The sequence below is a fragment of the Onychomys torridus genome, chromosome 4, assembly GCF_903995425.1.
Source record: "Onychomys torridus chromosome 4, mOncTor1.1, whole genome shotgun sequence".
Classification (NCBI taxonomy): Eukaryota; Metazoa; Chordata; class Mammalia; order Rodentia; family Cricetidae; genus Onychomys; species Onychomys torridus.
This window is the reverse complement of record NC_050446.1, coordinates 96,573,755-96,596,410: the sequence shown is the minus strand read 5'-3', so window position 1 is coordinate 96,596,410 and position 22,656 is coordinate 96,573,755. Positions and strand designations below refer to the sequence as shown.

General features: G+C 40.3%; 1 protein-coding gene across 1 annotated transcript; it reads right to left on the bottom strand.

Annotated features, from left to right (window-relative positions):
* Nucleotides 1-1,400: 1,400 nt before the first annotated feature.
* On the bottom strand, nucleotides 1,401-22,391 carry Terb2 (telomere repeat binding bouquet formation protein 2). Its single transcript, XM_036186286.1, has 7 exons — nucleotides 22,328-22,391; nucleotides 22,113-22,194; nucleotides 20,890-21,029; nucleotides 16,854-16,915; nucleotides 13,449-13,522; nucleotides 9,759-9,847; nucleotides 1,401-1,549 (listed from the first exon to the last, which is right to left on the bottom strand). Exons 1-7 carry the CDS (start codon nucleotides 22,389-22,391, stop codon nucleotides 1,404-1,406), a joined length of 657 nt encoding a protein of 218 aa, XP_036042179.1. The 3' UTR covers nucleotides 1,401-1,403.
* Nucleotides 22,392-22,656: the final 265 nt, after the last annotated feature.

Here is a 22,656-nt window from a genome sequence, read left to right as displayed (position 1 = left end):
CTATCCAAGCTTTGTAACTGGCCTCTTCTTTTTACTTTGAGACAGGTTTTAACTAAGTTGCCCAGGCTGGCCTGAGCTTTCTTGTCCTGCTTCAGCCACCCAAGTACCTGGGTTACAGGTCAGCACCATAAAGACCAGCAAAACTGCCTTATTGAGATTGCCACATTTCTAGATTCATTTAAAAGGCAGAAAAGCCAGGTCCAGTGGCACACACCTATAGTTTCAGCTTATTTATAATGCTACGGCAGGAGCATTACTCAGGCCCAGGAGTTAGAAGTCAATCTGGGTAACACAATGAAACCTTGTCTCGAAAAGGGGACAGAATACTGACCGAGAGTTTCCAGCACAACCATCTAGGAAAACAGGGGATAAACAGCAGCCTGAACAATCAGTTTGAGCTGGGCCTCATTTAGTCACTCTGGCAGGACACTCTCTCAAGTTTTCACTTCCTCATAAGCCAGAGTGTGGTGGTATTGTGTTCCCCACAATATTGTGCACCCTAATAAATTTATCTGGGGTCAGAGAACAGACAGCCACTAGAACAGAGCTAGAAATGGTGGCTAGAAGATGGGTCAGAGCAAGCCATAGCAGAAGTTGGGCGGTGGTGGTACACGCCTTTAATCCCAGCACTTGGGAGGCAGAGCTAGGCAGATCTCTGTGTGTTCAAGGCCACATTAGAAAGAGACAGGCATGGTGATACATGCCTTTAATCCCAGAAACCCAACCTTTCATCCCAGGGAGTGGAGGCGGAAAGGGAAAGATTATATAAGGCATAAAGACCAGAAACTAGAACCATTTGGCTGGTTAAGCATTCAGGCTTTGGAGCAACACAGTTCAGCTGAGATTCATGTGGATGAGCACTGAGAAGCTTGCAGTCTGAGGAAACAAGACCAGCTGAGGAACTGGCAAGGTGAGGTAGCTGTGGCTTGTTCTGTGTCTCTCTGATCTTCTAGCATTTACCCCAATAACTGGCCTCAGGTTTGATCTTATTAATAAGACATTTTAAGATTCCTACTACACCGTAGTATTGGGCTCATGCTCTACCATGAGGACTATAAGGCACCTGACTCACTATGTTCAGAAGCAAACATCCTATTTTTAAAAAATCAAAATAACGTGACCAGAATTATCAATACTGAACCTAGAAAAAATATAGTGCAATACTAAAGTCAAAATCAAAAGAGCATTTGACAGAGAATTCTTTTAAGTATGTTTGGATGACAATAAGTCCATAACATTTGTGCACCCACCATTTGTGAATATGTCAAAATGGAGAACCAAACTAATTCTGAGTTTTCTCAGAACACACATTGAGAAAGAAAATAATTCTTTCTCCATTCTCATTTAAATTATACATATGTCATAATATTTTATAAAAATAAATGTCCAGATGTAAGTACAATTTAACTTAGTTTCCTCTTTAATTTGTTTTTTATAGCAGACATGTTAATTTCATTTTGAACATGATATGCCAAATATCCTGAGCTTCCAGGAATGAAGTCATGTAATTCTCCAAGGAATTTCTCCAAGGCATCAATTGATATATAACCTACAAAGATAAGAGATAGATACATTTGAAATCTCATCACACTATTTTATTTTCAGTGTCTTTGACTTATTAGTTAAAATTTTTATAGAACTTTTTTTAAAGAACTAAAAAGAAAAATAATACCAGTGAGAAGATTCTCAAAGGACAACCTTAGACTCCTATCTTTCTGCTCCCATCTCTCCAGCGCTGAGGTTACAGGCCTGTTCCACCCTGCTCCACTATGTAGTACTGGAGACCAAACTCAGGGCACTCTACCAACTGAGCTCTATCCCCAGCCCTTAACAGTTTTCTTCCCTCCCCTTCGTTTACAAAAGTGATTTTTTATCATGACCTCTTCATTCAAATATATCACTGTATTTTCGGTCATATTTGTCTCTTCTCTTCTACCCATCTCCCCTCCTCACTGTCCTACTTTTTTGTTTGTTTGGTTTTTTTAGATTTATTTATTTATTATGCATACACTGTTCTGCCTGCATGTATCCCTGCAGGCCAGAAGAGGGCACCAGATCTCATTACAGATGGTTGTGAGCCACCATGTGGGTGCTGGGAATTGAACTCAGGACCTCAGGAAGAACAGCCAGTGCTCTTAACCTCTGAGCCATCTCTCCAGCCCTGTTTGATTGTTTTTTGAGACAGGGTTTCACACTTTAACCTAGGCTAGACTGGACCTCAATTGTAGCCCAGGCTGGCCTTAAGCTTTCAACAATCCTCAGCCTCCTAAATTCTCAGACTATTGGTGTGAACCAACACACTTAACTCTCGCCTCCTCTTTTGAAAAGCATGGATACTTGATAAGCAACTTGGATTATTGAGAGTGGAACGTCCATATTGGGGCTGGAACATTAAAGCACCAAAACCAAAATGACTGGGAATGACCAGCATAGACTGTAAGCACTGAGAACTCTCTCCAGCTACCCAACAGCACAGACAGCACATCTGCTCTGCAGAGCAGACAACACCGCCAAGCACTGAAAAACGGGGATAGTGTTCTCTAGTGAGAAATTAATAGTAAAGTCAGTACTGCTGCCAGGCAACACAAGTACGGGTGTCATTTTGATGCCATTAGTAATCTGAAATAGCTCTGGAGTGACAGCTGGGGTACCTGCATGGGACCGAACTAGGCCCCCTGAGTGTGGGTGACAGTTGTGTGGCTTGGGCAGTATGTGGGGTCCCTGGCAGTAGGACCAGAATTTATCCCTAGTACATGAACTGGATTTTTGGAACCCATTCCCTAAGGTGGGATACCTTGCTCAGCCTCCATACAGGAGGAAGGGGTTTGATCCTGCCTCAACTTGATATGCCAGACTTGTTGACTTCCCATGGAAGTCACTCTCTGAGGAGTGGATGGGAGTGGGATAGGGAGAAGGTGGGGGGTGAGCAGGAGGAGGGGAGGGAGGAAGAACTGTGGTTGGTATGTAAAATGGGAAAAAACCTTTTAAATAAAAATTATAATAACAGTAATCTGAAATAGAGATGAATGCCAAAAAAGAAACCCTGCCTAAATGCAGAGAGCTTAAGGAAGGATTCAAAGCTCTTAAGCAGTAACTTGATAACAATTACTTATCATTTGAATGATTACATTTTACATATAAACAAATGTTTGTGGTTTATACTAATACTAAAATTGCAATCTAAAAGCAAACACTGTACATTAAAAATTCTAGAAGATCCCAAGTATGACTGATTTTAAAAGTACCATCAATAGCAACAGAGTTTATACACATAACTTGATTGTTTTAGTAATAAAGTCAAGCCATACTTTAAAATTATGAATGTGGCCATTGAAAATTAATGTCTTTAATTTATTTCAGCCGTGGGTATCTACTTCCTTAGCTCTTTTTGAAGCATCATGTATCCATGATCTCCCTGATAGATAAGCACTGTGTGGAGAAAATGCTTATTGCACAGACACCATGTGAGGTTTCTAAATGCTTACTGCACACATATAGAGAGGGCACCAGGGCCTTGTACTCACAGAGAAGCACCAAGAGAACCAGGGTCAGTAATCAACCATGGGTGTCTCCTCAATGGAGGACATAAAATTGAATACTCTGCATTCCATCCAGAAAGCTGAGAGTGAAGGTTGCTAACAATCTGGTGACATTTTTGCTATCTGAAGGGACAGACCTCACCCTAACTCCCCAGAATGATTATCCCATACTCTTCCCTCCCTAGACCATTACCCATCTTTAAGGGAGATGTCCCATGTATTTTATGGTCTGCTGATCTCTATGCTATCAGTCAGAGTCCACATTAGATTCTAGGCCTTTTAGCTATACAACCTACCCTCAAAGTCACTTGTACTTTGTAAAAAGAATTGCTATGTAATCGCACCTTAAGCCTTATCGTGCACCTGGAGTTGGAATTATGGGAATTATTGTTGCCTGGAGACCCTTTCCAAATTCTATTGCATTTAAATATGCCTACAATAAAGTGCCTGGCATTAGACTCCCTGAAGTCTGATCCAGGCTGATGAATTCAATCTGCACCAGGTTTCCATTCTTATCCCTGTGTGGTTTGCTCCCTGCCTGAATACCTGCAGGGACCTCCTCACACATACACTATGTAATGTTTCTAAAGGCATCAGGGAAGAAATACAGAATTAATTAGCAAATATATTCCTACCAGGATAAGTGTGCTATCAGCTTTCATCCAGTTTTTGGCTTGTAATACCTCTTTCTCTGAGGTATAACATAGAATTTCCCTCCCCCAGGCAGCTCATAGGAACTCTGTTACCCCTTTTCTGTCTTAGAGATGGTCACTGTGAACAGAAGTTTACCAGAAAGAAAAAGCACCCTCGCAAGGCTGACTAATGGGTCAGAATGTCTGACTGCAGAGAGGCTGCCAAGTTACAGCCTTCTTACTAGATACTCCTTTCCCCACCTGTGTCTAACATAGCATCCTCGTGACCAGCAGGTAAAATCTTTTGAAATACACTACCTTAACTTAGCAGACCTTGAGCTCCCACCAACCCCAACGCTAAGAACATCACAGACAGCCTAAGGCCTGTGACAGAGATTCCCTGCTGGGCTATAACCAACTGCCTGCCTGGTGTTTCTACCAATGAATTTATAAAATATCTTCATTTATGATGATTTTACTTCATCAAACTGTTACCACACAGGGATGTGGGATTTGGTGTAGCCTGAATCTGTGTTTCATGGTCACTTATAGCTTTTAGAAAATATCTCATTTCATTTGCGGTGAGACTTTTTTTCACATCATCATCATGAATTATCTAACCTACCCTTATCTAACTGATGGTAGCTTATAAGATGCTTTGTTCTGGAAGATCCTGCCCCATAGCCTGGAAGGAAGAATGCTACAGAGAGAGAGATCAAGAACACTACTAGGCCAGTTGAGCTTTTGGTGTTATATCATACTCTTCCTGTCCCATCACATCTCAACACGGCTGCTGACAGGGACTTGGCACTATTCAGAATCAACTATCATCAGTCTCTTATTGATCACAAGTTTTTCCTCTACATTTTAGCTTTGTTTTCCTTTTCTGGGCCAAATTGTGTTTCTTTAACGGTAGAAAATATGGTCATTTGGTATAGCTTTTAGTTGAATGCCTGCTTAGCATGCATGAGGCTCTGGGTATGATTCCCACTAATCACCCCTTACCTCACCTCACCCCACTCCTCTGTGTGTATGTGTTTGTGTGTATATATGTGTGTGTACACATGTGTGGTCACCTAAATAATGAGTTATCTGTTATACCATGTCAAAAATTCGAAAAAAAAAAATACTATGGTCAGCCCATTGAAAATCAGGTATTCGAATCAGGTGTTCAGTCCCAAAGCAACTCTTAGGACTACAGACAAAGCAAGCTTGTATTTTAGATAATGCCTGTTTCTGGGCAGAGGAGATGGTTCCGTGAGTAAAGTCACTCGCTGCCAAGCTTGATGACCTGAGTCCAGTTCCTGGTACCCATATGGTAGAAAGAGAACTAATTCCCTTTAAGGTTGTCCCCTGGTCTCCACATGTACACTGTGGCAAATGAGCCCATATACATAATATCATGTACCAGCATGTACATATACACAACAGTAATAGGTAAATTTTAAATATAAAATAACAACTTCATGAAACAGTTACCATGTTGGAGCATGGAATTTGGGGAAACCTGAATCTTTGTTCCTAAGTCACGGTCACTCACATGTGGCTACAAATAAATGACCTCTTATCCTCTGTGAGGTCAGAGCTGTTTCTTATGTTGACAACATCTCTAAGAAGGCCTTGAAGGAGTGATCACCATCTCTTGGTATTCACAAACTTGTGTAAACCCTGACTACTTCTTGTGGAATATTCCTTTACACTATTTGAATATATGTCACTGCGACTGGGTTAATAAACAAGCTGACTGGTCAATAGCTGGACAGGTAGAGGTTAGGCAGGACTGGCAGACAAAAAGAGAACATGGAGAGGAGGAGGAAAAGTCTCAGGAGCAGTGAGGAGATGCAGAAGAAGCAGGAGATGAACTTGCCATACTGAGAAAAGGTACTGAGCCACATGGCAGGGCATAGATAAGAAATATGGGTTAATTTAAAATGTAAGAGTTAGCTAGTAACAAGCCTGCACTATTGGCTGAGCATTTATGATTAATAGCAAGTCTCATTGTGGTTATTTGGGAACTGGATGGTGAGAAAGAAAAGTCAGTCTGCAACTTCCTACTTGGGCTGGTCTATGTGTTGGCATGTCACTTCTGAAAACAAGGACTGGATTCTATCTTAGATGCTGCAGGCCGCAGGAATATATCCTAAGAACTCAGCTAGTTCTGGGAAAGTCCTCCAGAGGAAGCCAAATCCCAAGGAGTTTTTTGTGTTACTTGGCTTGTTATATATCAGCTATATTCTGTTATGAAAATCATGTATGCCTTCATAGTTTTCCCAATTGACTTTTCCCCTAGAAGGGCTAACAGTGTGGACTGATCACTCTCTGAACATACACATTCCAGGAATTTGGATAACAGCCTCAGGAAAGGCTTTCTCTGGAATCAGATATCTCCCTTAGCCACTTTCAAGGACTACAGGAAGCACACCACCCAGGTGGGCGCCCAACTTCTGAGGACTAACAATGATAACAGCTCACATGCAAGTCTCTTGACTTAACATAAATTCCACAAGGAGACACCGCCTAGGTCAGATGGACATTAAGTAATAGCTTTACACAATTTAGTTTGGACCCTCCCTTTTTTATACCGGGACTTCCAGGGCACGAGAAGAGAAAAGACAGAGAAGAGAAAAGAGAATGGAAGAACTAGATGGATAAGAACTTGAGGGAACAAACAGAGATGGGGAAGAACTAGATTGAAGGGCTAGAAGAGAGTACTAGAGGAACAAGATGGGAGATGAGGAAGAACAAGATGAGAGAGAAGGGAATGGTAGAGGAGCTGAGATGGGAAAGAACTAGATGGATGAGAACCTAGATGGGACAGAACTAGATGAAGGAATTAAAATAGAACCTAGAAGGGACAGTAGATAAATATAGAGAGAAATCAAGCAAGAAAGGAGCTAGACATGAGAGCAGAATAGAAGCTGTGCAGAGAGAAAACTATCACAGAATAATAAAGTGTATGAACTAAGGAGTTTCATGTACATAGATTCATTTCTTTTCATCCAAGATTAATTATCAGCTGGTTGTAGATTCTTCCCAGAGCCTGGGAGGGGATTATTGAGGGGCTGAACCCCTATAGTCCCTGTTACTTAGATAGTCTCTTATTACTTTTGAACCTCTTACTTTGAAATAAGCTACTATATTTTGAATAGACTTTATGAAAATGTCCATAGTGGTTAAGAGTATTGGCTGCTCTTGCAGAGGACCCAGGTTTGATTCCCAGCACCCACATGGTGGCTTACAACTGTGTATAGCTCCAGTTTCAGGGTATCCAGTGCCTTACTCTAGTCTCTTGAGATACCAAGTACACAGGCATACATGCAGACAAAACACCCATATGCATTAAAAAGAAAGTCCATGTAATATAAAGTGTTTGGCCAAAACTCAGCAAGGACCTAAGGTCTGTCAAGTACCACTCATGGGTAAACTCTGACGTGGATTTTTCCACCTCTAGTTGTGCTTCCGAATGATTGTAGCTTTGGTGACAATTTCACTGAAAATTTAAGGAACTCTAAAATAAATCATCAGTTACTATACTCCAGGACTCTGACCCTTTGAAACTATAAATAATAAACATTCATTATTCTGGTTTTGTTTTTGTTTTCTCTGATGTATGCCAACCTGAGCTCAAACTTGCTAGTTGTAGTTGAGGATGACCTTGAGCTTCTTATCCTCTTGCCTCTGCCAGTGACACCATAAACAGTTCCTATGGCGCAAACGCTGTATCAACTGAGCTGGAGGCCCAGGGCCCTGGGTCAGTTTGTTTGTTGGAGATAGTCTCAACACTGCAGTCAATATGGTCAGTAACTCACTGGGGAGCCCAGGCTACAGATTCATAGTACTTCTCTTGCTCAACCTCCAAATGCCTGTATGTATAGAAACTAGCACCCATGCCAGATACATGGCCATTGCTTTAAACTGTTAATTTCTGAAAAGATCTGTTACATACCAATAGATACGTAAACAGTAAATATTCTGGGTTCTTAATTTAATTATTAGAATCCTTTGGCTTGGAATTTTTGTCAGTAAGGTATTTAAATTATTAGTTATGATTTTCTTTCCTCTACTAATCACAAATATAATTTATCAATCAGAATGTCTTATTGTGGATAGTAATAAGTGATAGTTAAACTGAGATGATAATAAAAAAGTATTTTGGGAGCCACTTGGCAAAGTCTGGAGATACTTTTGGTTGTCACAGTTGTAGGGAAGAAGTTGTATGGCTGGCACACAGTGGGAGACATCTTACAACCATGCTCAAAGCTGATACTCATCCATCTCTGTAAGAGAATAGTTTGGCAGCAGTGCCAACAATGTCCAAACTGAGAAGCCCTATTCTAACACAAAGCTCCAGCTTGTGTTTTCTTACAACTAAAGACCTCAATTAATTCTAGTTTCAGAAACTTAACATGTTGTCATTGAACTTAACCCATTTAAGGGAGAAAGATTCAAACAGCAACAATGTTACTAGAGTTTGTCAGGTTCAAAGCCTGGACTCTGGCAGCCCTAACAGGCCAGGCTGAGTCACTGCCCTCAATAGGCCAACTGGAAAGACTCAATGGTATAATATGTGCTTAATGAAAAGCTTCAAGTTTGAGCTTCAAGGGGGATGGTACACCGAGGTACACTATCCTTGAGATAAGAGATTTATTAAATGTAACAATGAAATGTTAAAATCTAGCTGCTACTTGGGCCACCATACTTTGCCAGAGCCTCCCCCTTTTAGATACTGACAGGCCCCTTACTGAGACACCAGGCTAAGTCCCCAGCTAACAGACTTCCTGGTGCTAGGATCTCTCATCTGGGAAGGTGAGCTGACATCAAAGAGGGTGTGATTGTATATCCTGCTTACTCCCGTTTCCGTGTCTCATGCCTGGGAAATCTCCCACATCCTCAGAAAGTATAAAGAGAAACCACACTTCTGCCATAGGAGCTCTGGTTCTCTCTCTCTACCTCCCCCATGTAGTCTGTGTCTGGTGTTGGGGCCTGAACTGCCCCAGAGCCCTCACCATGCTGTTGTCTGCCTGTCTGTCCATGACAATAACTTCTCTAATAAACTCCATAGTCTCTAATAACCCATTTCAGCATATCTCTTGAACCACCCCCAATCTGAAACCTTTTGTTAGAAGAATTATTAACACCATAAACATACAGACAGCAGAATGAAGGTCCCTTCTTATGGGTCTCAAAGGAAAGGAGAGGTTCCATGTTATATGGTTGGTGAGTAGTCCACAGAATGGGCCCAGCTGTATCTGGCTCCACAGAAAAGCCTGATCCTAGGCATGTATGAGACCCTGGGTTCAAGCCCCAGCATTACAAAAACAAAAACCAAAGAACTGATCCCTGAATGTCAGAAATAAATTGCAATTGTCTCATGCAAACAAGAGTAAGCATCGCTCCTATCTAGAGACCCCTGCCTTGGCACAGAAAATATGAAGCCCATGCTTGGTCCATTCTGCAGGTTGATGTTTTAGGAGATGGATGGCACCTCTCCTATCACCATGGTAAAAGAAAAGTTCTGCTTGGTAACAGCTTGGTTCTACCCACTTCTTCCCTAGCTGAGGTAACGCTAATTTCTACTTCAGGTTACCTGTTACCATGTTGTTCACTGGATAATTCTGAAGAGGGAAGTACATCTGCTTTTCTACAACCGGAGTCCTTATAAAGTCATTCTCTGCACTATAAAAATGGAACATACAGAAGGACACATTTACATTTGATGTTTTAATTTTTATTACAAATGAAGATCTATTCCAGACAATGTATATAATAAGTTAACACTTCTTTAATCAGGTTTTAGACTTACTTGCTGAAATATTAGTTGTAAGTTTTCTTTTGTCTGACTAACAAAGACCACAGCTTATATATCTGTTTTTGGTTTTCTTAGCTACTTCACAAAACAAACAATTATTGAATAGAGGCCTGGGTCATCTCAATATCTCCCAAAGCACAGTAATAATTTATAATAAGATAACATAGGGCCAGGAATATATCTCAGTTGTAGGGTTTTTCCCTAGCATGCATGAGACTGGGTTCAATTTCCAGCACTGTCAAAAATGTAAAAAAAATTTATTATGTACATCATAATCAATATATGTATACACATGTGAAACCTTGCATATGCCAAAAGAAAAGCACAGTAGATTATATAAATGGTCACAGTTTTTTGTTATTCAGTATTCAAATAATTGAGACTCTATGAACTAGTACAATTCACCATACTTCAGCACAACAAAAAGAAACAAGGTCAGAGAAACTATGAAATACAGTGAGATTTTTAAATAACTTAAGTAAATAAAGTTTACCTTAGATCATGGGCCTGCCTATTTAAGACCAGATGGCAGCCTAGAAGAAATCAGCCCACACCTCCCCTATAGTCTGTCCTCTGAAGCAAAGAATAACAAGCTCTGTGTTATCACACAAGCCTAGATGGGTCCCCCTCCTTTTTTTGGGGGGAGGGAGGGTTCAAAATAGAGTTTCTCTGCATAGCCTGAAAGTCCTAGAATTTGCTCTGTAGACCAGGCTGGCCTTGAACTCGCAGGGATCTGCCTGCCTCTTCCTTCAAGTGCTGGAATTAAAGGTGTTCTGGCATTGAACTCACAGAGCTCTGCCTGCCTCTGCCTCCCAAGTGCTGGGATTAAAGGTGTGTGCCACCACTGCCTGTGTGGTGGTTTGAGTGCAGTTGGCCTCCATAATCTCACAGGGAGTGGCACTACTAGGAGGTGTGGCTTTGTTGAGTGGTGTGGTGTTGTTGGAGTAACTATGTCACTGTGCGGGCAGGCTTTGAGGTTTCCTATGCTCAGGATACCGCCCAGTGTGTCAGCTGACTTCCTGTTACCTGCAAGCCAAGATGTAGCCAGCACCATGTCTACCTGCACACCGCCATGCTCCCCACCATCATGATAAGAGACAGAACTTCTGAAACTATAAGTGAACTCCTCAATTAAGTATTTTCCTTCTAAGAGTTGTCAAGGTCAGAGTGTCTCTACACCGCAATGAAAACACTAAGACAGCCCAGCATGACTTGCTGGGTCCCCTTGGGAAAGAGTTGATAGAATATTAAATGCAAAGTTAAGGGACTTCAAGAGGACCTCAGCTCTAGAAACTGTGTCTTATTGTAAGAGAAGAGAGATATATACAGCTCAGTGGGAGAATTATTTCTGATTTAAATTTCCTTTATTCTTTTCTGTATGTCTTATTTTCATGAATTAGCATTTTTAAAATTTTGGCACTTTTGAAATAGGGTTTCATAAAGCCCAGGTTGGCCTCAAACTAGCTATGTAGCTGAGTTTAACTTTGAACTTCTAATACTGTGTTCACCTCCAGGGTGCTGTGATTACAGGCATACATCAGTATACCTGGTTTATGCAGTGTTAGGGATCATACCCAGAGCTCCATGCATACTAGGTACCCCCTCTAACACTGAGCTACATCCCCAGCATATGATATTTATTTTTAAATAATTTAAAACAACAACAAAAAGTTAAAATGCACATGGCTTTAGAATTTGAGGAATATTTGGGGAAAGGAAAATAGCACAATGGTTGAAAGTTTGGACTCCACATGGTTTCAAATTCAGCTGTACTTTCTGAATAAAACTGAGTAAATTACTTAGCTCTTCAGATCTGTTTTCTCAATTGTAAAATGAATGGGACTGATTGCATATCTAGGTGGTGAGAATCAAATGAAATATTGTAAACTGCTTGTCTCACAAATACTTAGCATTTGTTCGATAATAGCATTCCTTTTAGTATGTGTTTGTTATCATTTAGTAAGTAATGCTTCATACATGTATTTCAGGGTATATTTTATTTATGTTCATATTCCACCATCTGGTGGTTCCACAAAGAAATGGCTCTACAGAGGTAGTGGAGTTCTCTAGCATAACGTGTCAGGGCTACTGAACACATGAACTCACAGTGGCTATGACAACATGCCACTACACAAGATCAAGCCAGCCAAAATCCCAACATGGGTAGAGGAGGGGCTCATGAAGCCTCAACTCTAGCTGAGAAGCTGTTGGCCACAGAGAGCTGCTACAAGAGTGAGATAAGTTTTCTTTAGGGATGCAGCCCTTGAAAGGCTGCTCATGCTCTGTAGATGGCCCAATACTCATACACATAGAAGCAGCACTAAGTAGACCCAGCGGGTTTTTAAAGCAAGAAGTACCAGGCAGTGGTGGCACACACCTCTAATCCCAGCACTCAGAAGGCAGAGGCAGGTGGATCTCTGTGAGTCTGAAGCCAACCTGCTCTACATAGTGAGTTCCAGAACAGCCAAGACTACACAGAGAGAGAATACATGAAACTGAGGGAAAGAGGGGAGTTAAAGAATTAGAGGAGGGGGTGAGGGTGGATTTGATCAAAATTCATTACATGCACTATGAAATTCCTAATTAAAAAAGGGAAATTGAAAAATAAAAGGCAAAGCTGGGCAGTGGTGATGCACACCTTTAATTCCAGCACTTGAAGGAAGAGGCAGGCAGATCTCTGCTAGTTCAAGGCCAGCCTGGTCTACAGAGTGAGTTCCAGGACAGCCAGGGTTACACAGTGACAGTGAAATCCTGTCTTGAAAAAAAAAAAAAGAAAAAGAAAAAGAAAAAGAAAAAAAGGCAGAAACCTAGGGCATATTCACATAATTGGTGTTTGTTTTTAATGTGACAGAGTCTTCCTATGTAGCCTAGTGCTCATCTTAACCCCTATCGTGCCAAAACTATACTTAAAAAAGTACCGTGCCTGGCATTTTGTCATGTATGCATGTATATTTGTGTGAGTGTTAGTATGAGTGCGCACATATACGAACATGCATGTGGAGGCCAAAGGTTGATATTAGGTGACTTCATCAACAGTTCATCACCTTATTTTGTTATGTATTTATTTATTTTTGTTTATGTGCATGAGTGTCTTGCCTGCATGTGCACCACATTTGTGCCTGGTGCTCTCAGAGGTCAGAAGAGAGTGTCGTATTCCTTGGAACTGGGGTAACTGATGGTTGTGAGCCACCATGTGGGTGCTGGAATCAAATGCAGGCACCCTATAAAAGCAACAAGTGCTCTTAACCACGGAGCCATCTCTCAAGCCTCACTCCAACTCTTTCTAATAAAAGTTCATATGACTTTGGACAAATTAATCTTTTTTATCTTAGATCTCTTTTTCTATTAATGGGAATGGTGATAATAATATTAATCTCAGAGGAACTGTGAAACTAAAATAAATCCACAATCAAGCTCAAAGATTTCTCCATTAGATTTGAATAGCACTGAAGCAGAGTAACTCCCTACCTTTCAGACAACTCTTTCTTGTGTTCTGTGGTTGGCTCACTGCTTCCCCTCTCATTTGATGGCATTCTGTCATGCTGCAAACAGCAAAAGAAATCACCTTTGTAAAGTTTAGCTCACTAACTACCTAATCATTAATTTTTAAATTATTAAAATATAATCAAAGGCTATTTAAACTTACTCTTCTAGTTCTAGTCATTGTAACCTGGTATGGAAGCCTATGAAATTTTGTATATATACTCATATAATCACGCTTTTAGAAGAGTATAAAGAAGGAAAACCAGAACTCTAAATGTCAGCTACACTTGTAGCAGGTAACTGAACTTTGTTTGAGGGAAGAGGAAAATACAGAAAGGAAGGAAGAAAGAAAGGAAAAAAAATCAAACATTACAAACTTAAAGACTTTCTTAATTTCCTTGACTTCAGGACTCTCCTACTTACACATCAAAAAAAAAAAAAAAAAAGCTGAATGAATTGTTTCCATTTTAAAGCAATGGTGACAGAGATATGTTTACTCTGAAGCCGTAACAAAACTAAAAGTATATTACGTTTTTCCAAAACATTTGTAAAAAATGACTCAGATGCTTATACCTAATGTATTTAACAGAATATCATATGAAATTCCATATTTAGATAATAAATTTTCCCTATATATTATGTGGTTACATTATTATAATTAGCTAATATTCAACATTGGTAAGTACTTTAAAGGAATTGACAAGATCCTTTATCAAATAATGTCTAGCCAATAATCAATAAAAGTATGTTATTAATATTTTTATTTATCTGTCTGCCTGTGTGTCTGTGTAAATGTATGTCACATGCATGCAAGTGCCCACAGAGGCCAGAAGGGCTCGTTAGAACCCCTGGAGCTACAGTTACAGGCACCTGACACAGGTGTTGGGAGTTCAGTGGTATACTGAATTCTGGTCCTCCCCTGAGCCACCCCCCAGCCTTATACTAACTTTTTTTTTAACAGAAATGACATTAAATTAGGTTGAGGCTAAGAAAATTTGGTTTCGTTGTGCTAATATATGGTAATGTGTACTAAGACAGATATTTTTTCATCTTCTGTTTATGTCAGCATTTTTATTTATAAAATTAAATGATCTTTAGGTTCTTTTTACATCCCATAGTACTGGTATACTGAACAATTGGCAAATAATTTTTAAAACTTATTATCACTTGTATAGAAACACTGACAAATCAGAAATTAGATATTTTCAGAACTTATCACCTCCAAGCCTAAGATCCTGAAGAGACTATGATTTTCAAATGATGACACTTAGAAATAAAAACAAATTAGTGGTGAGACAGCTCAGAAACCAAGAGTGCTTGCTGCCAATCCTGATAACCCACAGGGTGAAGGGAGAGGACCAGCTTCCCCAAATTGTCCTCTGACTTCTACATGTGTATTATGGCATGTGCATACACACAAAGAAATAAATAAAATTTTAATTAATGAAAAAATATGAAGTATATAAATTAATTACTTGGCTGTGGGAATATAGATTTTTTTCAACTTTTTCAGTCTGAAAAAAATAACATACTGATAAGTTTTTAAAAATAAAATAGTACAATACCTTGCACTTAAAGATATTTTTGCTACTTTGAGTGTGCTCTTCTTCAGTTTTTGTGAGACCATTTGAAAATATAACATTTCTATTTCTTAAGATCTAGCAAGAATTTCTTATAAATATATTTTATCTTTATAATACCATTAGCATACTTAAGAAAATTTAACAAATCATTATTATCTAATATCCCACCAGTTTTGCCACTTGCTCTCAAAATGCCTTTTTTGTTGTTTTGAGACAGGGTCTCACTATGAAGCCCTGGCTAGCCTGTAACTCACAGAGCTCTGCTTGCCTCTGCCTCCCAAGTGCTGGGATTAAAGGCCAGCTGGGATTAAACACCATGTTATGTTAAAAATGCTTCTTTTATGTTAAAAATATCTCTATATAGAATCTGATCAAGGTTTATATATCACATTTGGCTGTTGTATCTCAGTTTAGAACGATCCTTTTGCCTTTGGTGCGACAGCTGCTATAGAGGTCAGGCCAGCTGACTGACTGTGGCATAGTCACTTCCTGGATTCATGTGATTAATTCATAATTGGATCTCGAGTAAGCTTTTGAATAAGAATACAGCATAGACAATATTGTGTTTTTATTACAACACAACAGACTAAGCATAATTAGAGGTTATTCCAGCACTAGTGACACCAATTTGATCATTTGGTTAAAGTAGTATCTTCTAGATCTGTCCATTTGCAGATATTGCTTGCCTTTGTAATTAGTAAGTAATCTGTGGGTAATAATTCGGGATCATAGTTTTTACATCTATTAATGGCTCTTTCTAAATCAATTTTATATTGGCAGTTACAGAATGCATATTTTTTATTTTAATTGTGTGTGTTGGAGGTCAGAGGACATCTTGCTGGCGTTGGTTCTCCCCTTCCTCTATGGAACCTCCCCAGGTCATCAGGCTTGTGCAGCAAGTACTTTTACTCACTGAGCCATCCTGCTGGCACAGGGGAGGATCCTCTATGTTATCATCCTTTCTACCTCTATTAGCTGCTACTGCTATAATGAAGTTTTCCTTATACCACTTTCTTCTTCTTTCTTTTCTTCCCGTCTTCTTTTCTTTCTGCTTCTGGATTATCACTATGAACTAATTGATTCCTTTTTATATAATGTATCATCTATTACTGTCTTCTTTTGATACTGAAATTATCCATATTTGTCTATTGCATAAGGATTTTGAAGTCAAAAATACAGACAAATTTAAGTAGAATGACGAAAGCTAAAATGCAATACTGCACGTATATTAAGGAATAGTCCTCAAAACATTTAACAAGCAATACAGCACGAGAGTTCATCAGAATCTACACCGGCAAATTCCAGGCACCTATTGTTACTCTATATTACTAACTTATTTATTTTTCTAGTCCTAGGAATTGAACCGAAGGAATTGTGTGCTAAGGAGGCATTCTGCCACTTTGTTCTACCCCAACCCTTAAGTTTCTCTTCTTTTTCTTTCTATTTTATTTGACAGGCTTTCTTGAACTTCTAATCCTCCTGCCCCTGTCTCCCAAATGTTAGGATTAGAAGTGTATGGCACCATGTCTGGTTTTTATGCTGGGCTGAGAACTAAAGCCAAGGCTTCCTGCATGCTAAGCCTGCACTTGAGTTTCTTATAAGAATAGTTTTCATTTATACAAAATAATTCTGTTTTTCCATTGCATTGCACTATGTAAAAACAATGTCAAACCAGATAACACTCAATAAAAGCATACTCTTTCAATTCCTTAATCTGGCTCATTGATGCATATGTCACAAGTTATAATACTGCCTTCAAAATTTTTGAAACTGCACATCCCAATCAAGTATTTTAATTTCCTCTTACCTTTTCTATCAGAACATTTTCATCTTGTTCCCAAATAAAACTACCAATTTTTCTTCGTATTTCTGTAGTGAGAAAAACAAGTTCAATATTTTTAAAAGTAATTTCTGGATTTTGCATAATGTTTGAAACTTGTAGGTTATGTTTATTCTACTTGAACCAAAATAACCAGATTCCCACTGAACCAAGGCATTGAAAAGCCCAGTAATTAAAATTTCCAATCCACTCTCCAGATGATTCCAGTACACTATGATAATCACTATTATAGACTTTTTCTTGGTATGGGGGGGGGTGCATGTGTGTTTGTTGTGTAAGTATATGTGGTTGATGCATATGAACATGCAGATACCGATACCTGTATATAGCATGCAGAGGCCAGAGAGCACTGAGTATTTTTCTCTGTCTTATTGCCTTCAGACAGGGTCTCTCAATGAACTGGAAACTTGTTGGTTCAGCTAGATCCTGGGGTCTCTCTGTCCCCATCCTCCAACTGCTGGGGTTACAGGCACTCATGATCATGCCTAGCTTTTCATGTGGATGTTAGGAATTCAAATTCAGGTCCCTATGCTAGGCAAATTCTCTTACCCACTGAGCCATTTCCCTGCCCTTACTTTCTTCTACTAGTATATATTACTTCATTAGAGATATGTCTCCATTATGCCAAGTATTAAAAAATAAGACAACTATCATAATAAAATGTATAAAATTGTTGAGTGTGTAGAGCTGGGTTTCTCAAGAATAAATTTATTTTACTAAAAAGTAGATAAGCAATGTCTATGTCTGGTGACTTTTATCATCTTGTTGTTTTTCTGTTTTTATTTTTTGAGACAGGGTTTCTCTGTATAGCTTTGTGCCTTTCCTGGAACTCACTTGGCAGCCTAGGCTGGCCTCGAACTCATAGAGATCCACCTGGCTCTGCCTCCCAAGTGCTGGGATTAAAGGCATGCACCACCACTGCCTGGTGACTTTTACTATCTTAATAGTCTCAAAATTCTCCACAACAGCCCACTGGAGGACAAAAGGGTCTAATTACACTAGACTTTTGCTGACCAATATGGTAGCAATGTAAATGTATGCTTAGTCAAACTGAGGTATGGTGTAAGTGTAAAATAAGCCCTGGATTTTGAATATCTGGTATCAGAAGGAATATAAAATATTTTAATAATTTTCATACTGATTACATATTGAAATCTTTTCAATATTAGGTTAAATGAAATATAATTTTAAAATTAATTTTGCCCATATATTTTTAATATGGCTACCAAAACCTTTTAAACTCGCATAGTTCACAGTGGCATGTTACACATCTACTAGGCCATACTGCCCTAAGTAGATAAGTACGATATCCTGGTTTGAATGAGCATGGCCCCACAGGCTCATGTCTGAATGTTTGGGCCCCAGTTGGTGGAACTGTTTGGAATAGATCCTCACTGGAGGAAGTATGTTACTGGTGAAACTGTTAAGGAAGGATCCTCATTGGCGAAGTATGTTACTGGCAGTGGATCTGAGATTTCAAGGGACTGTGCCAATCTCATGTGCCACTCTCAGTAGTCTCTGCTTCCTGTTTGTGGGTCCAGATGTGAGCTGTCAGCGCTGCTCCAGAGCCATATGCCTGCCTGCCTGCCTGCTGCCATGCTCCCCACTATGATGGTCATGGACTCCTATCCCTTTGTAACTGTAGGTCCCAAATAAACCCTTCCTTTTATAAGTTGCCTTGGTCATGGTGTTTTAGCACAGCAATGGAAAATTAACTAAGACAGTAATATACCTTTTTTTTTAAGGAGTATGTTTTCATTTCAAACAGATTTTTTTTGTTGTTTTTTTTTGAGACAGGGTTTCTCTGTATAGTTTTGGTGCCTGTCCTGGATCTCACTCTGTAGACCAGGCTGGTCTCGAACTCACAGAGATCCTCCTGGCTCTGCTTCCCAAGTGCTGGGATTAAAGGTGTGTGCCACCACTGCCCAGCTCAAACAGATTTTTTAAAGACTTAAATATATGTTAATAGATGTTAAACTCAAAGATAAAATAGGAGTTATAATTTAAAATAAGGTTAATGAATTGGATAGCCACGCTATAATACAATCTCCTTGAAGGCAGCTTTTTGGCACATATAGTTTTTGAAGAGAGTTTGAGGTCAGTTGGGGCTACATAGCAAAAACTTGTCTCAGAATTTTAAAAAGTTGCCAGGCAGTGGTGGCGCACACCTTTAATCCCTTGGGAAGCAGAGGAAGGCGGATCTTTGTGAGTTCGAGGCCAACCTGGACTACAGCGTGAGTTCCAGGAAAGGCGCAAAGCTACACAAAGAAACCCTGTCTTGAAAAAACAAAAACAAAAGGTTGCTGGACATGATAGTATCTATCTATAATCTTGGCACTCATGAGGCTGAGACATCCTCATAGCCATGAATTTGAAACTAGCCTGAGCTACAAAATTAATACCAGGTCAGCCAGCATGACATAACAAGACCCAATCTCAAGAATAAAAAAGAGAGATTTAGATAGAAGGGATGAAGAGAGAGATACGGATTAAAATTTTTTTTCTTTTTTTATTATTAAGAAATGTTTTATTCATTTTACATACCAACTACAGATACCCCTTTTCCCTCCAGGGTAGTTATTTTTTTAACAAATCAGTTTTGCCGTAAGTCATTAGTTTATTTGCATAACCACTTACACAATTTAGTGTTATAATTAGGTTGTGCTGGAACACTAGTTACAAGAAACCAGTCTTTGGGGTTTCTAAGGATTTATCTAGGAAAATAACTGTTTTTGGTTTGTTCTGCTTTGTGTTTAATATTTTCCTCACTGGAAATCTGTGACCAGCTTTAGTTAGTCTTTCTGGAACTGAACAGAGAACTATGGGATAAGCAAAATCCTCACCAAGAACTGAGTGACTAGGGATGGAGAGATGACTCAGAGGTTAAGGCCTTCCTTCCAGAAGACCCTGGTGCAGTTCCTAGAACCCTCACAGTGGCTCACAACTGTCTCTAACTCCAGATCCTCAGGATCTGATGCCCTCTTCTGGCCAGCACAGGTACCAGGCGCCACTGTGGTGCACCAACATAAAACACCTCCATACAGAATAATTTTAATCAAGAACTGAGTACTAATGAAAGACCTACGAAACTGAGATATATAAGGCTGGGTAGATAACCCAGGTCAAGCTTTGGACAAACATGCTAAGACCGTGTTCCAAGCAGAAAGACTGAAATGACGAATCTCAAAAGCAGTTTACTGACTGTTCCTGCAGTTGTTGAGATAATGTGGGAGTATTTTCAAAAGGATAATGAAAAATACAAATATTAATTTACTATTATAACAAATATTTATACAAAAATTAGAATGAAGAGATTCAACACTAGCAAACAATACATTTATTAAATACTCACCACACGTCATATACCTTAATCTACTATCTCATTTTATCCTCAAAATCACTTGGAAGAAGTGAATAGCATGTTAGATCACAAACTGCAGGGCATGGTGGTGCACATCTTTAATCCCAGCACTTGGGGGGCAGAGGCAGGTGGATCTGTGTGAATTTGAGGCCAGCCTAGTTTATTTAGTGAGTTCTAGGCCAACCAGGACTATACAGTGAGACCCTGCCACAAAACAAACAAATAGAAAAAAAAAAAAAAAAAACTCCATAAAAACAAATTAAGTGCTGGATCCCAGCTGGTGAGCACTTGACTTTTGGGATAATATCTGACTGTCTTATTCACCATTGAATTCAAGCACCTGGGTTGTGACTTGGCAAACAAAGAGAACTTTGAGTGTGTAAATGAAGAAAGCCAGAATACTCCAAGGTGTCTGTTCCCAAGTCCATATTTATTCTACCTATATTAAATGACTCAAAAATTTCTGTGAGTATAGTGGTTCACACCTACAATCCCAGGACTCAGGAGACATTGTCAAAAATAAAAACAATAAAAACCCATAAAATATCCAATTGAGAACGGAGATTGGTAAAATTAAATTTGGTTATCTTAAAAGGGATTGGCTGGATTTGGCAAACAGATAGATTCATGATTTTTGCTAACCTTTTTGCAAACATGCAGGAGGAAGAACAAAATGGCCCAAGGCCACTGAGCTTTTCATCTCAGTATTAGCTACCGCAGAAAGATAGAAGGCATGAAAAACTGTAGCATTATCTTCTATGTACTCGAGGCTCTGATATATTCTAGAAGAAAGGAAATCTTCTAGGTTATGAAATAGACAGGAATGCATTCAACCTTTCAAAAAAAAAAAACAAATAACTTCAGTAGGATTACTGCTAACATTAAAGAATACATTTATAATGGTCCTTTTTTCCTGGCAAGAATGAATAAATTTCAGGTCTATTAGTTTGAGGACCTACGTGTAGGCAAATCTCAGCTTTAGAGTGGGTAAATGATTATATAAATTTACAAAAGACCTAAAACAGTAGTCAGCTGGCCATCAACAGTGGACTGAAAGCCAGCAGCCCAAGGAGTGTTACTCATAGTTACTGCCATGAAAAGAAAGCAATTAATTCTGAGGTAGAGTGGGCAAGCAGTTAGAAAAGCCTTCACATACAGAAAACATCTTTTCTAGGCCTGTGAAAAGAGGGAGAGAAGAAAGACATTAGGAATAAAAGACATACATGAAGGAACAATAATGACACTTAATGTTGCCTAGACTACAAAAGACTTGGGAAATTAAAAGAGGCTTTAGCTAAATCTAACTCTGTAGGTAGTGGGGCGAGGGCACACATGGAGACAAAGTGGTCTCTTAGAAGTTCCTGTGAGGTCCTGGCAAGGGGTAAATACAGTACCAGTAAAAGCAGCAATGAGGAGGAAGTACTGTTACCGGGGCCTGTCCCATGGTATTAGGTACCAATTCATTCGTGGTTACAGAAGTTGGTTAGGATGCCAGAAGGCCCAGTCTTGACACGTGCCTGAAATCTTGGGACTTAGTACGCCAAGACAGGAAGAGCATGAGGTGCAAGGCTAGCCTGGGCTACATTGCAAGAGCCCGTCTCAGAGAAAATAGACAAAAAAGGGGGGGGGGGGAGGTTAGATTTTCAGCTTGCAGAACTCAGGACGTACTCCGGTGTAGAGGTGATGTCGTGACTGCTGGACATTCAAAACCAGGATTCCCTTAGAGAGCGGAGGGACAGGTAGAAGGCGAGGGGGGAAGGAAAGAAAAGGAGAGAGGCAGCCCTCCTAACGAACTTGCTGGTCCCCAGTGGGGACAGCTGGACCGCCACTTCTACGCGTGGCTCTAACGGGTGGCCCTGGGGTACCTCAACGTGTCCGGGTGCGAGGCATCACAGCTGAACAGGAAGTCGGCGGCCTGGGCATCGCTGACGGTCCCGCCTTCATCCACTGTGGAGGCAAGCGCACGTGCGAGCGCGGGGCAGGGCAAGCACCCCAACCCTGGCGCGGGAGGAGGGCTTCCCGGGGACACACTGGCTCCCACGCCCCGCCCCGCCCCGCCCCGCCCCGCCCACCTCCCTACCCCAGAGCTGCCGCAAGTCCTGACTGACGCTGCGGCAGAACCAACCACGCTGCCCCCGGAACATGGCGCCGCCGGCCTCCAGGGCTCCTGGGCGGGGCCTAGAGCCGAGACCGCTGATTGGTCCGAAACCAAGCTTGATGATTGGTTCCCAAAAGGAAAGGGCGGGAAAGGCCTCGGGGAGCAGAGCAAGACATGCTAACTCCCATAGTTGAGCGAATAGCCACGGAGGGCGAAGTCCGGGGGACCTGGTGAGTTAGAAACACTGAGTAATAAATGCGTGCGTGCGTGCGTGCGCGTGTGTGTGTGCGTGTGTGTGTGTGTGTGTGTGT

Coding starts and splice junctions, on each gene's coding strand:
- Terb2 (XM_036186286.1), bottom strand. CDS start 22,391: ATGTTCCGGGGGCAGCGTGGTTGGTTCTGCCGCAGCGTCAGTCAGGAC. Junction 16,916..20,889: donor TCCTGCATGTTTGCAAAAAG/GTTAGCAAAAAT, acceptor TTCTCACTACAG/AAATACGAAGAAAAATTGGT. Junction 13,523..16,853: donor AAAATGTTCTGATAGAAAAG/GTAAGAGGAAAT, acceptor TGCTGTTTGCAG/CATGACAGAATGCCATCAAA.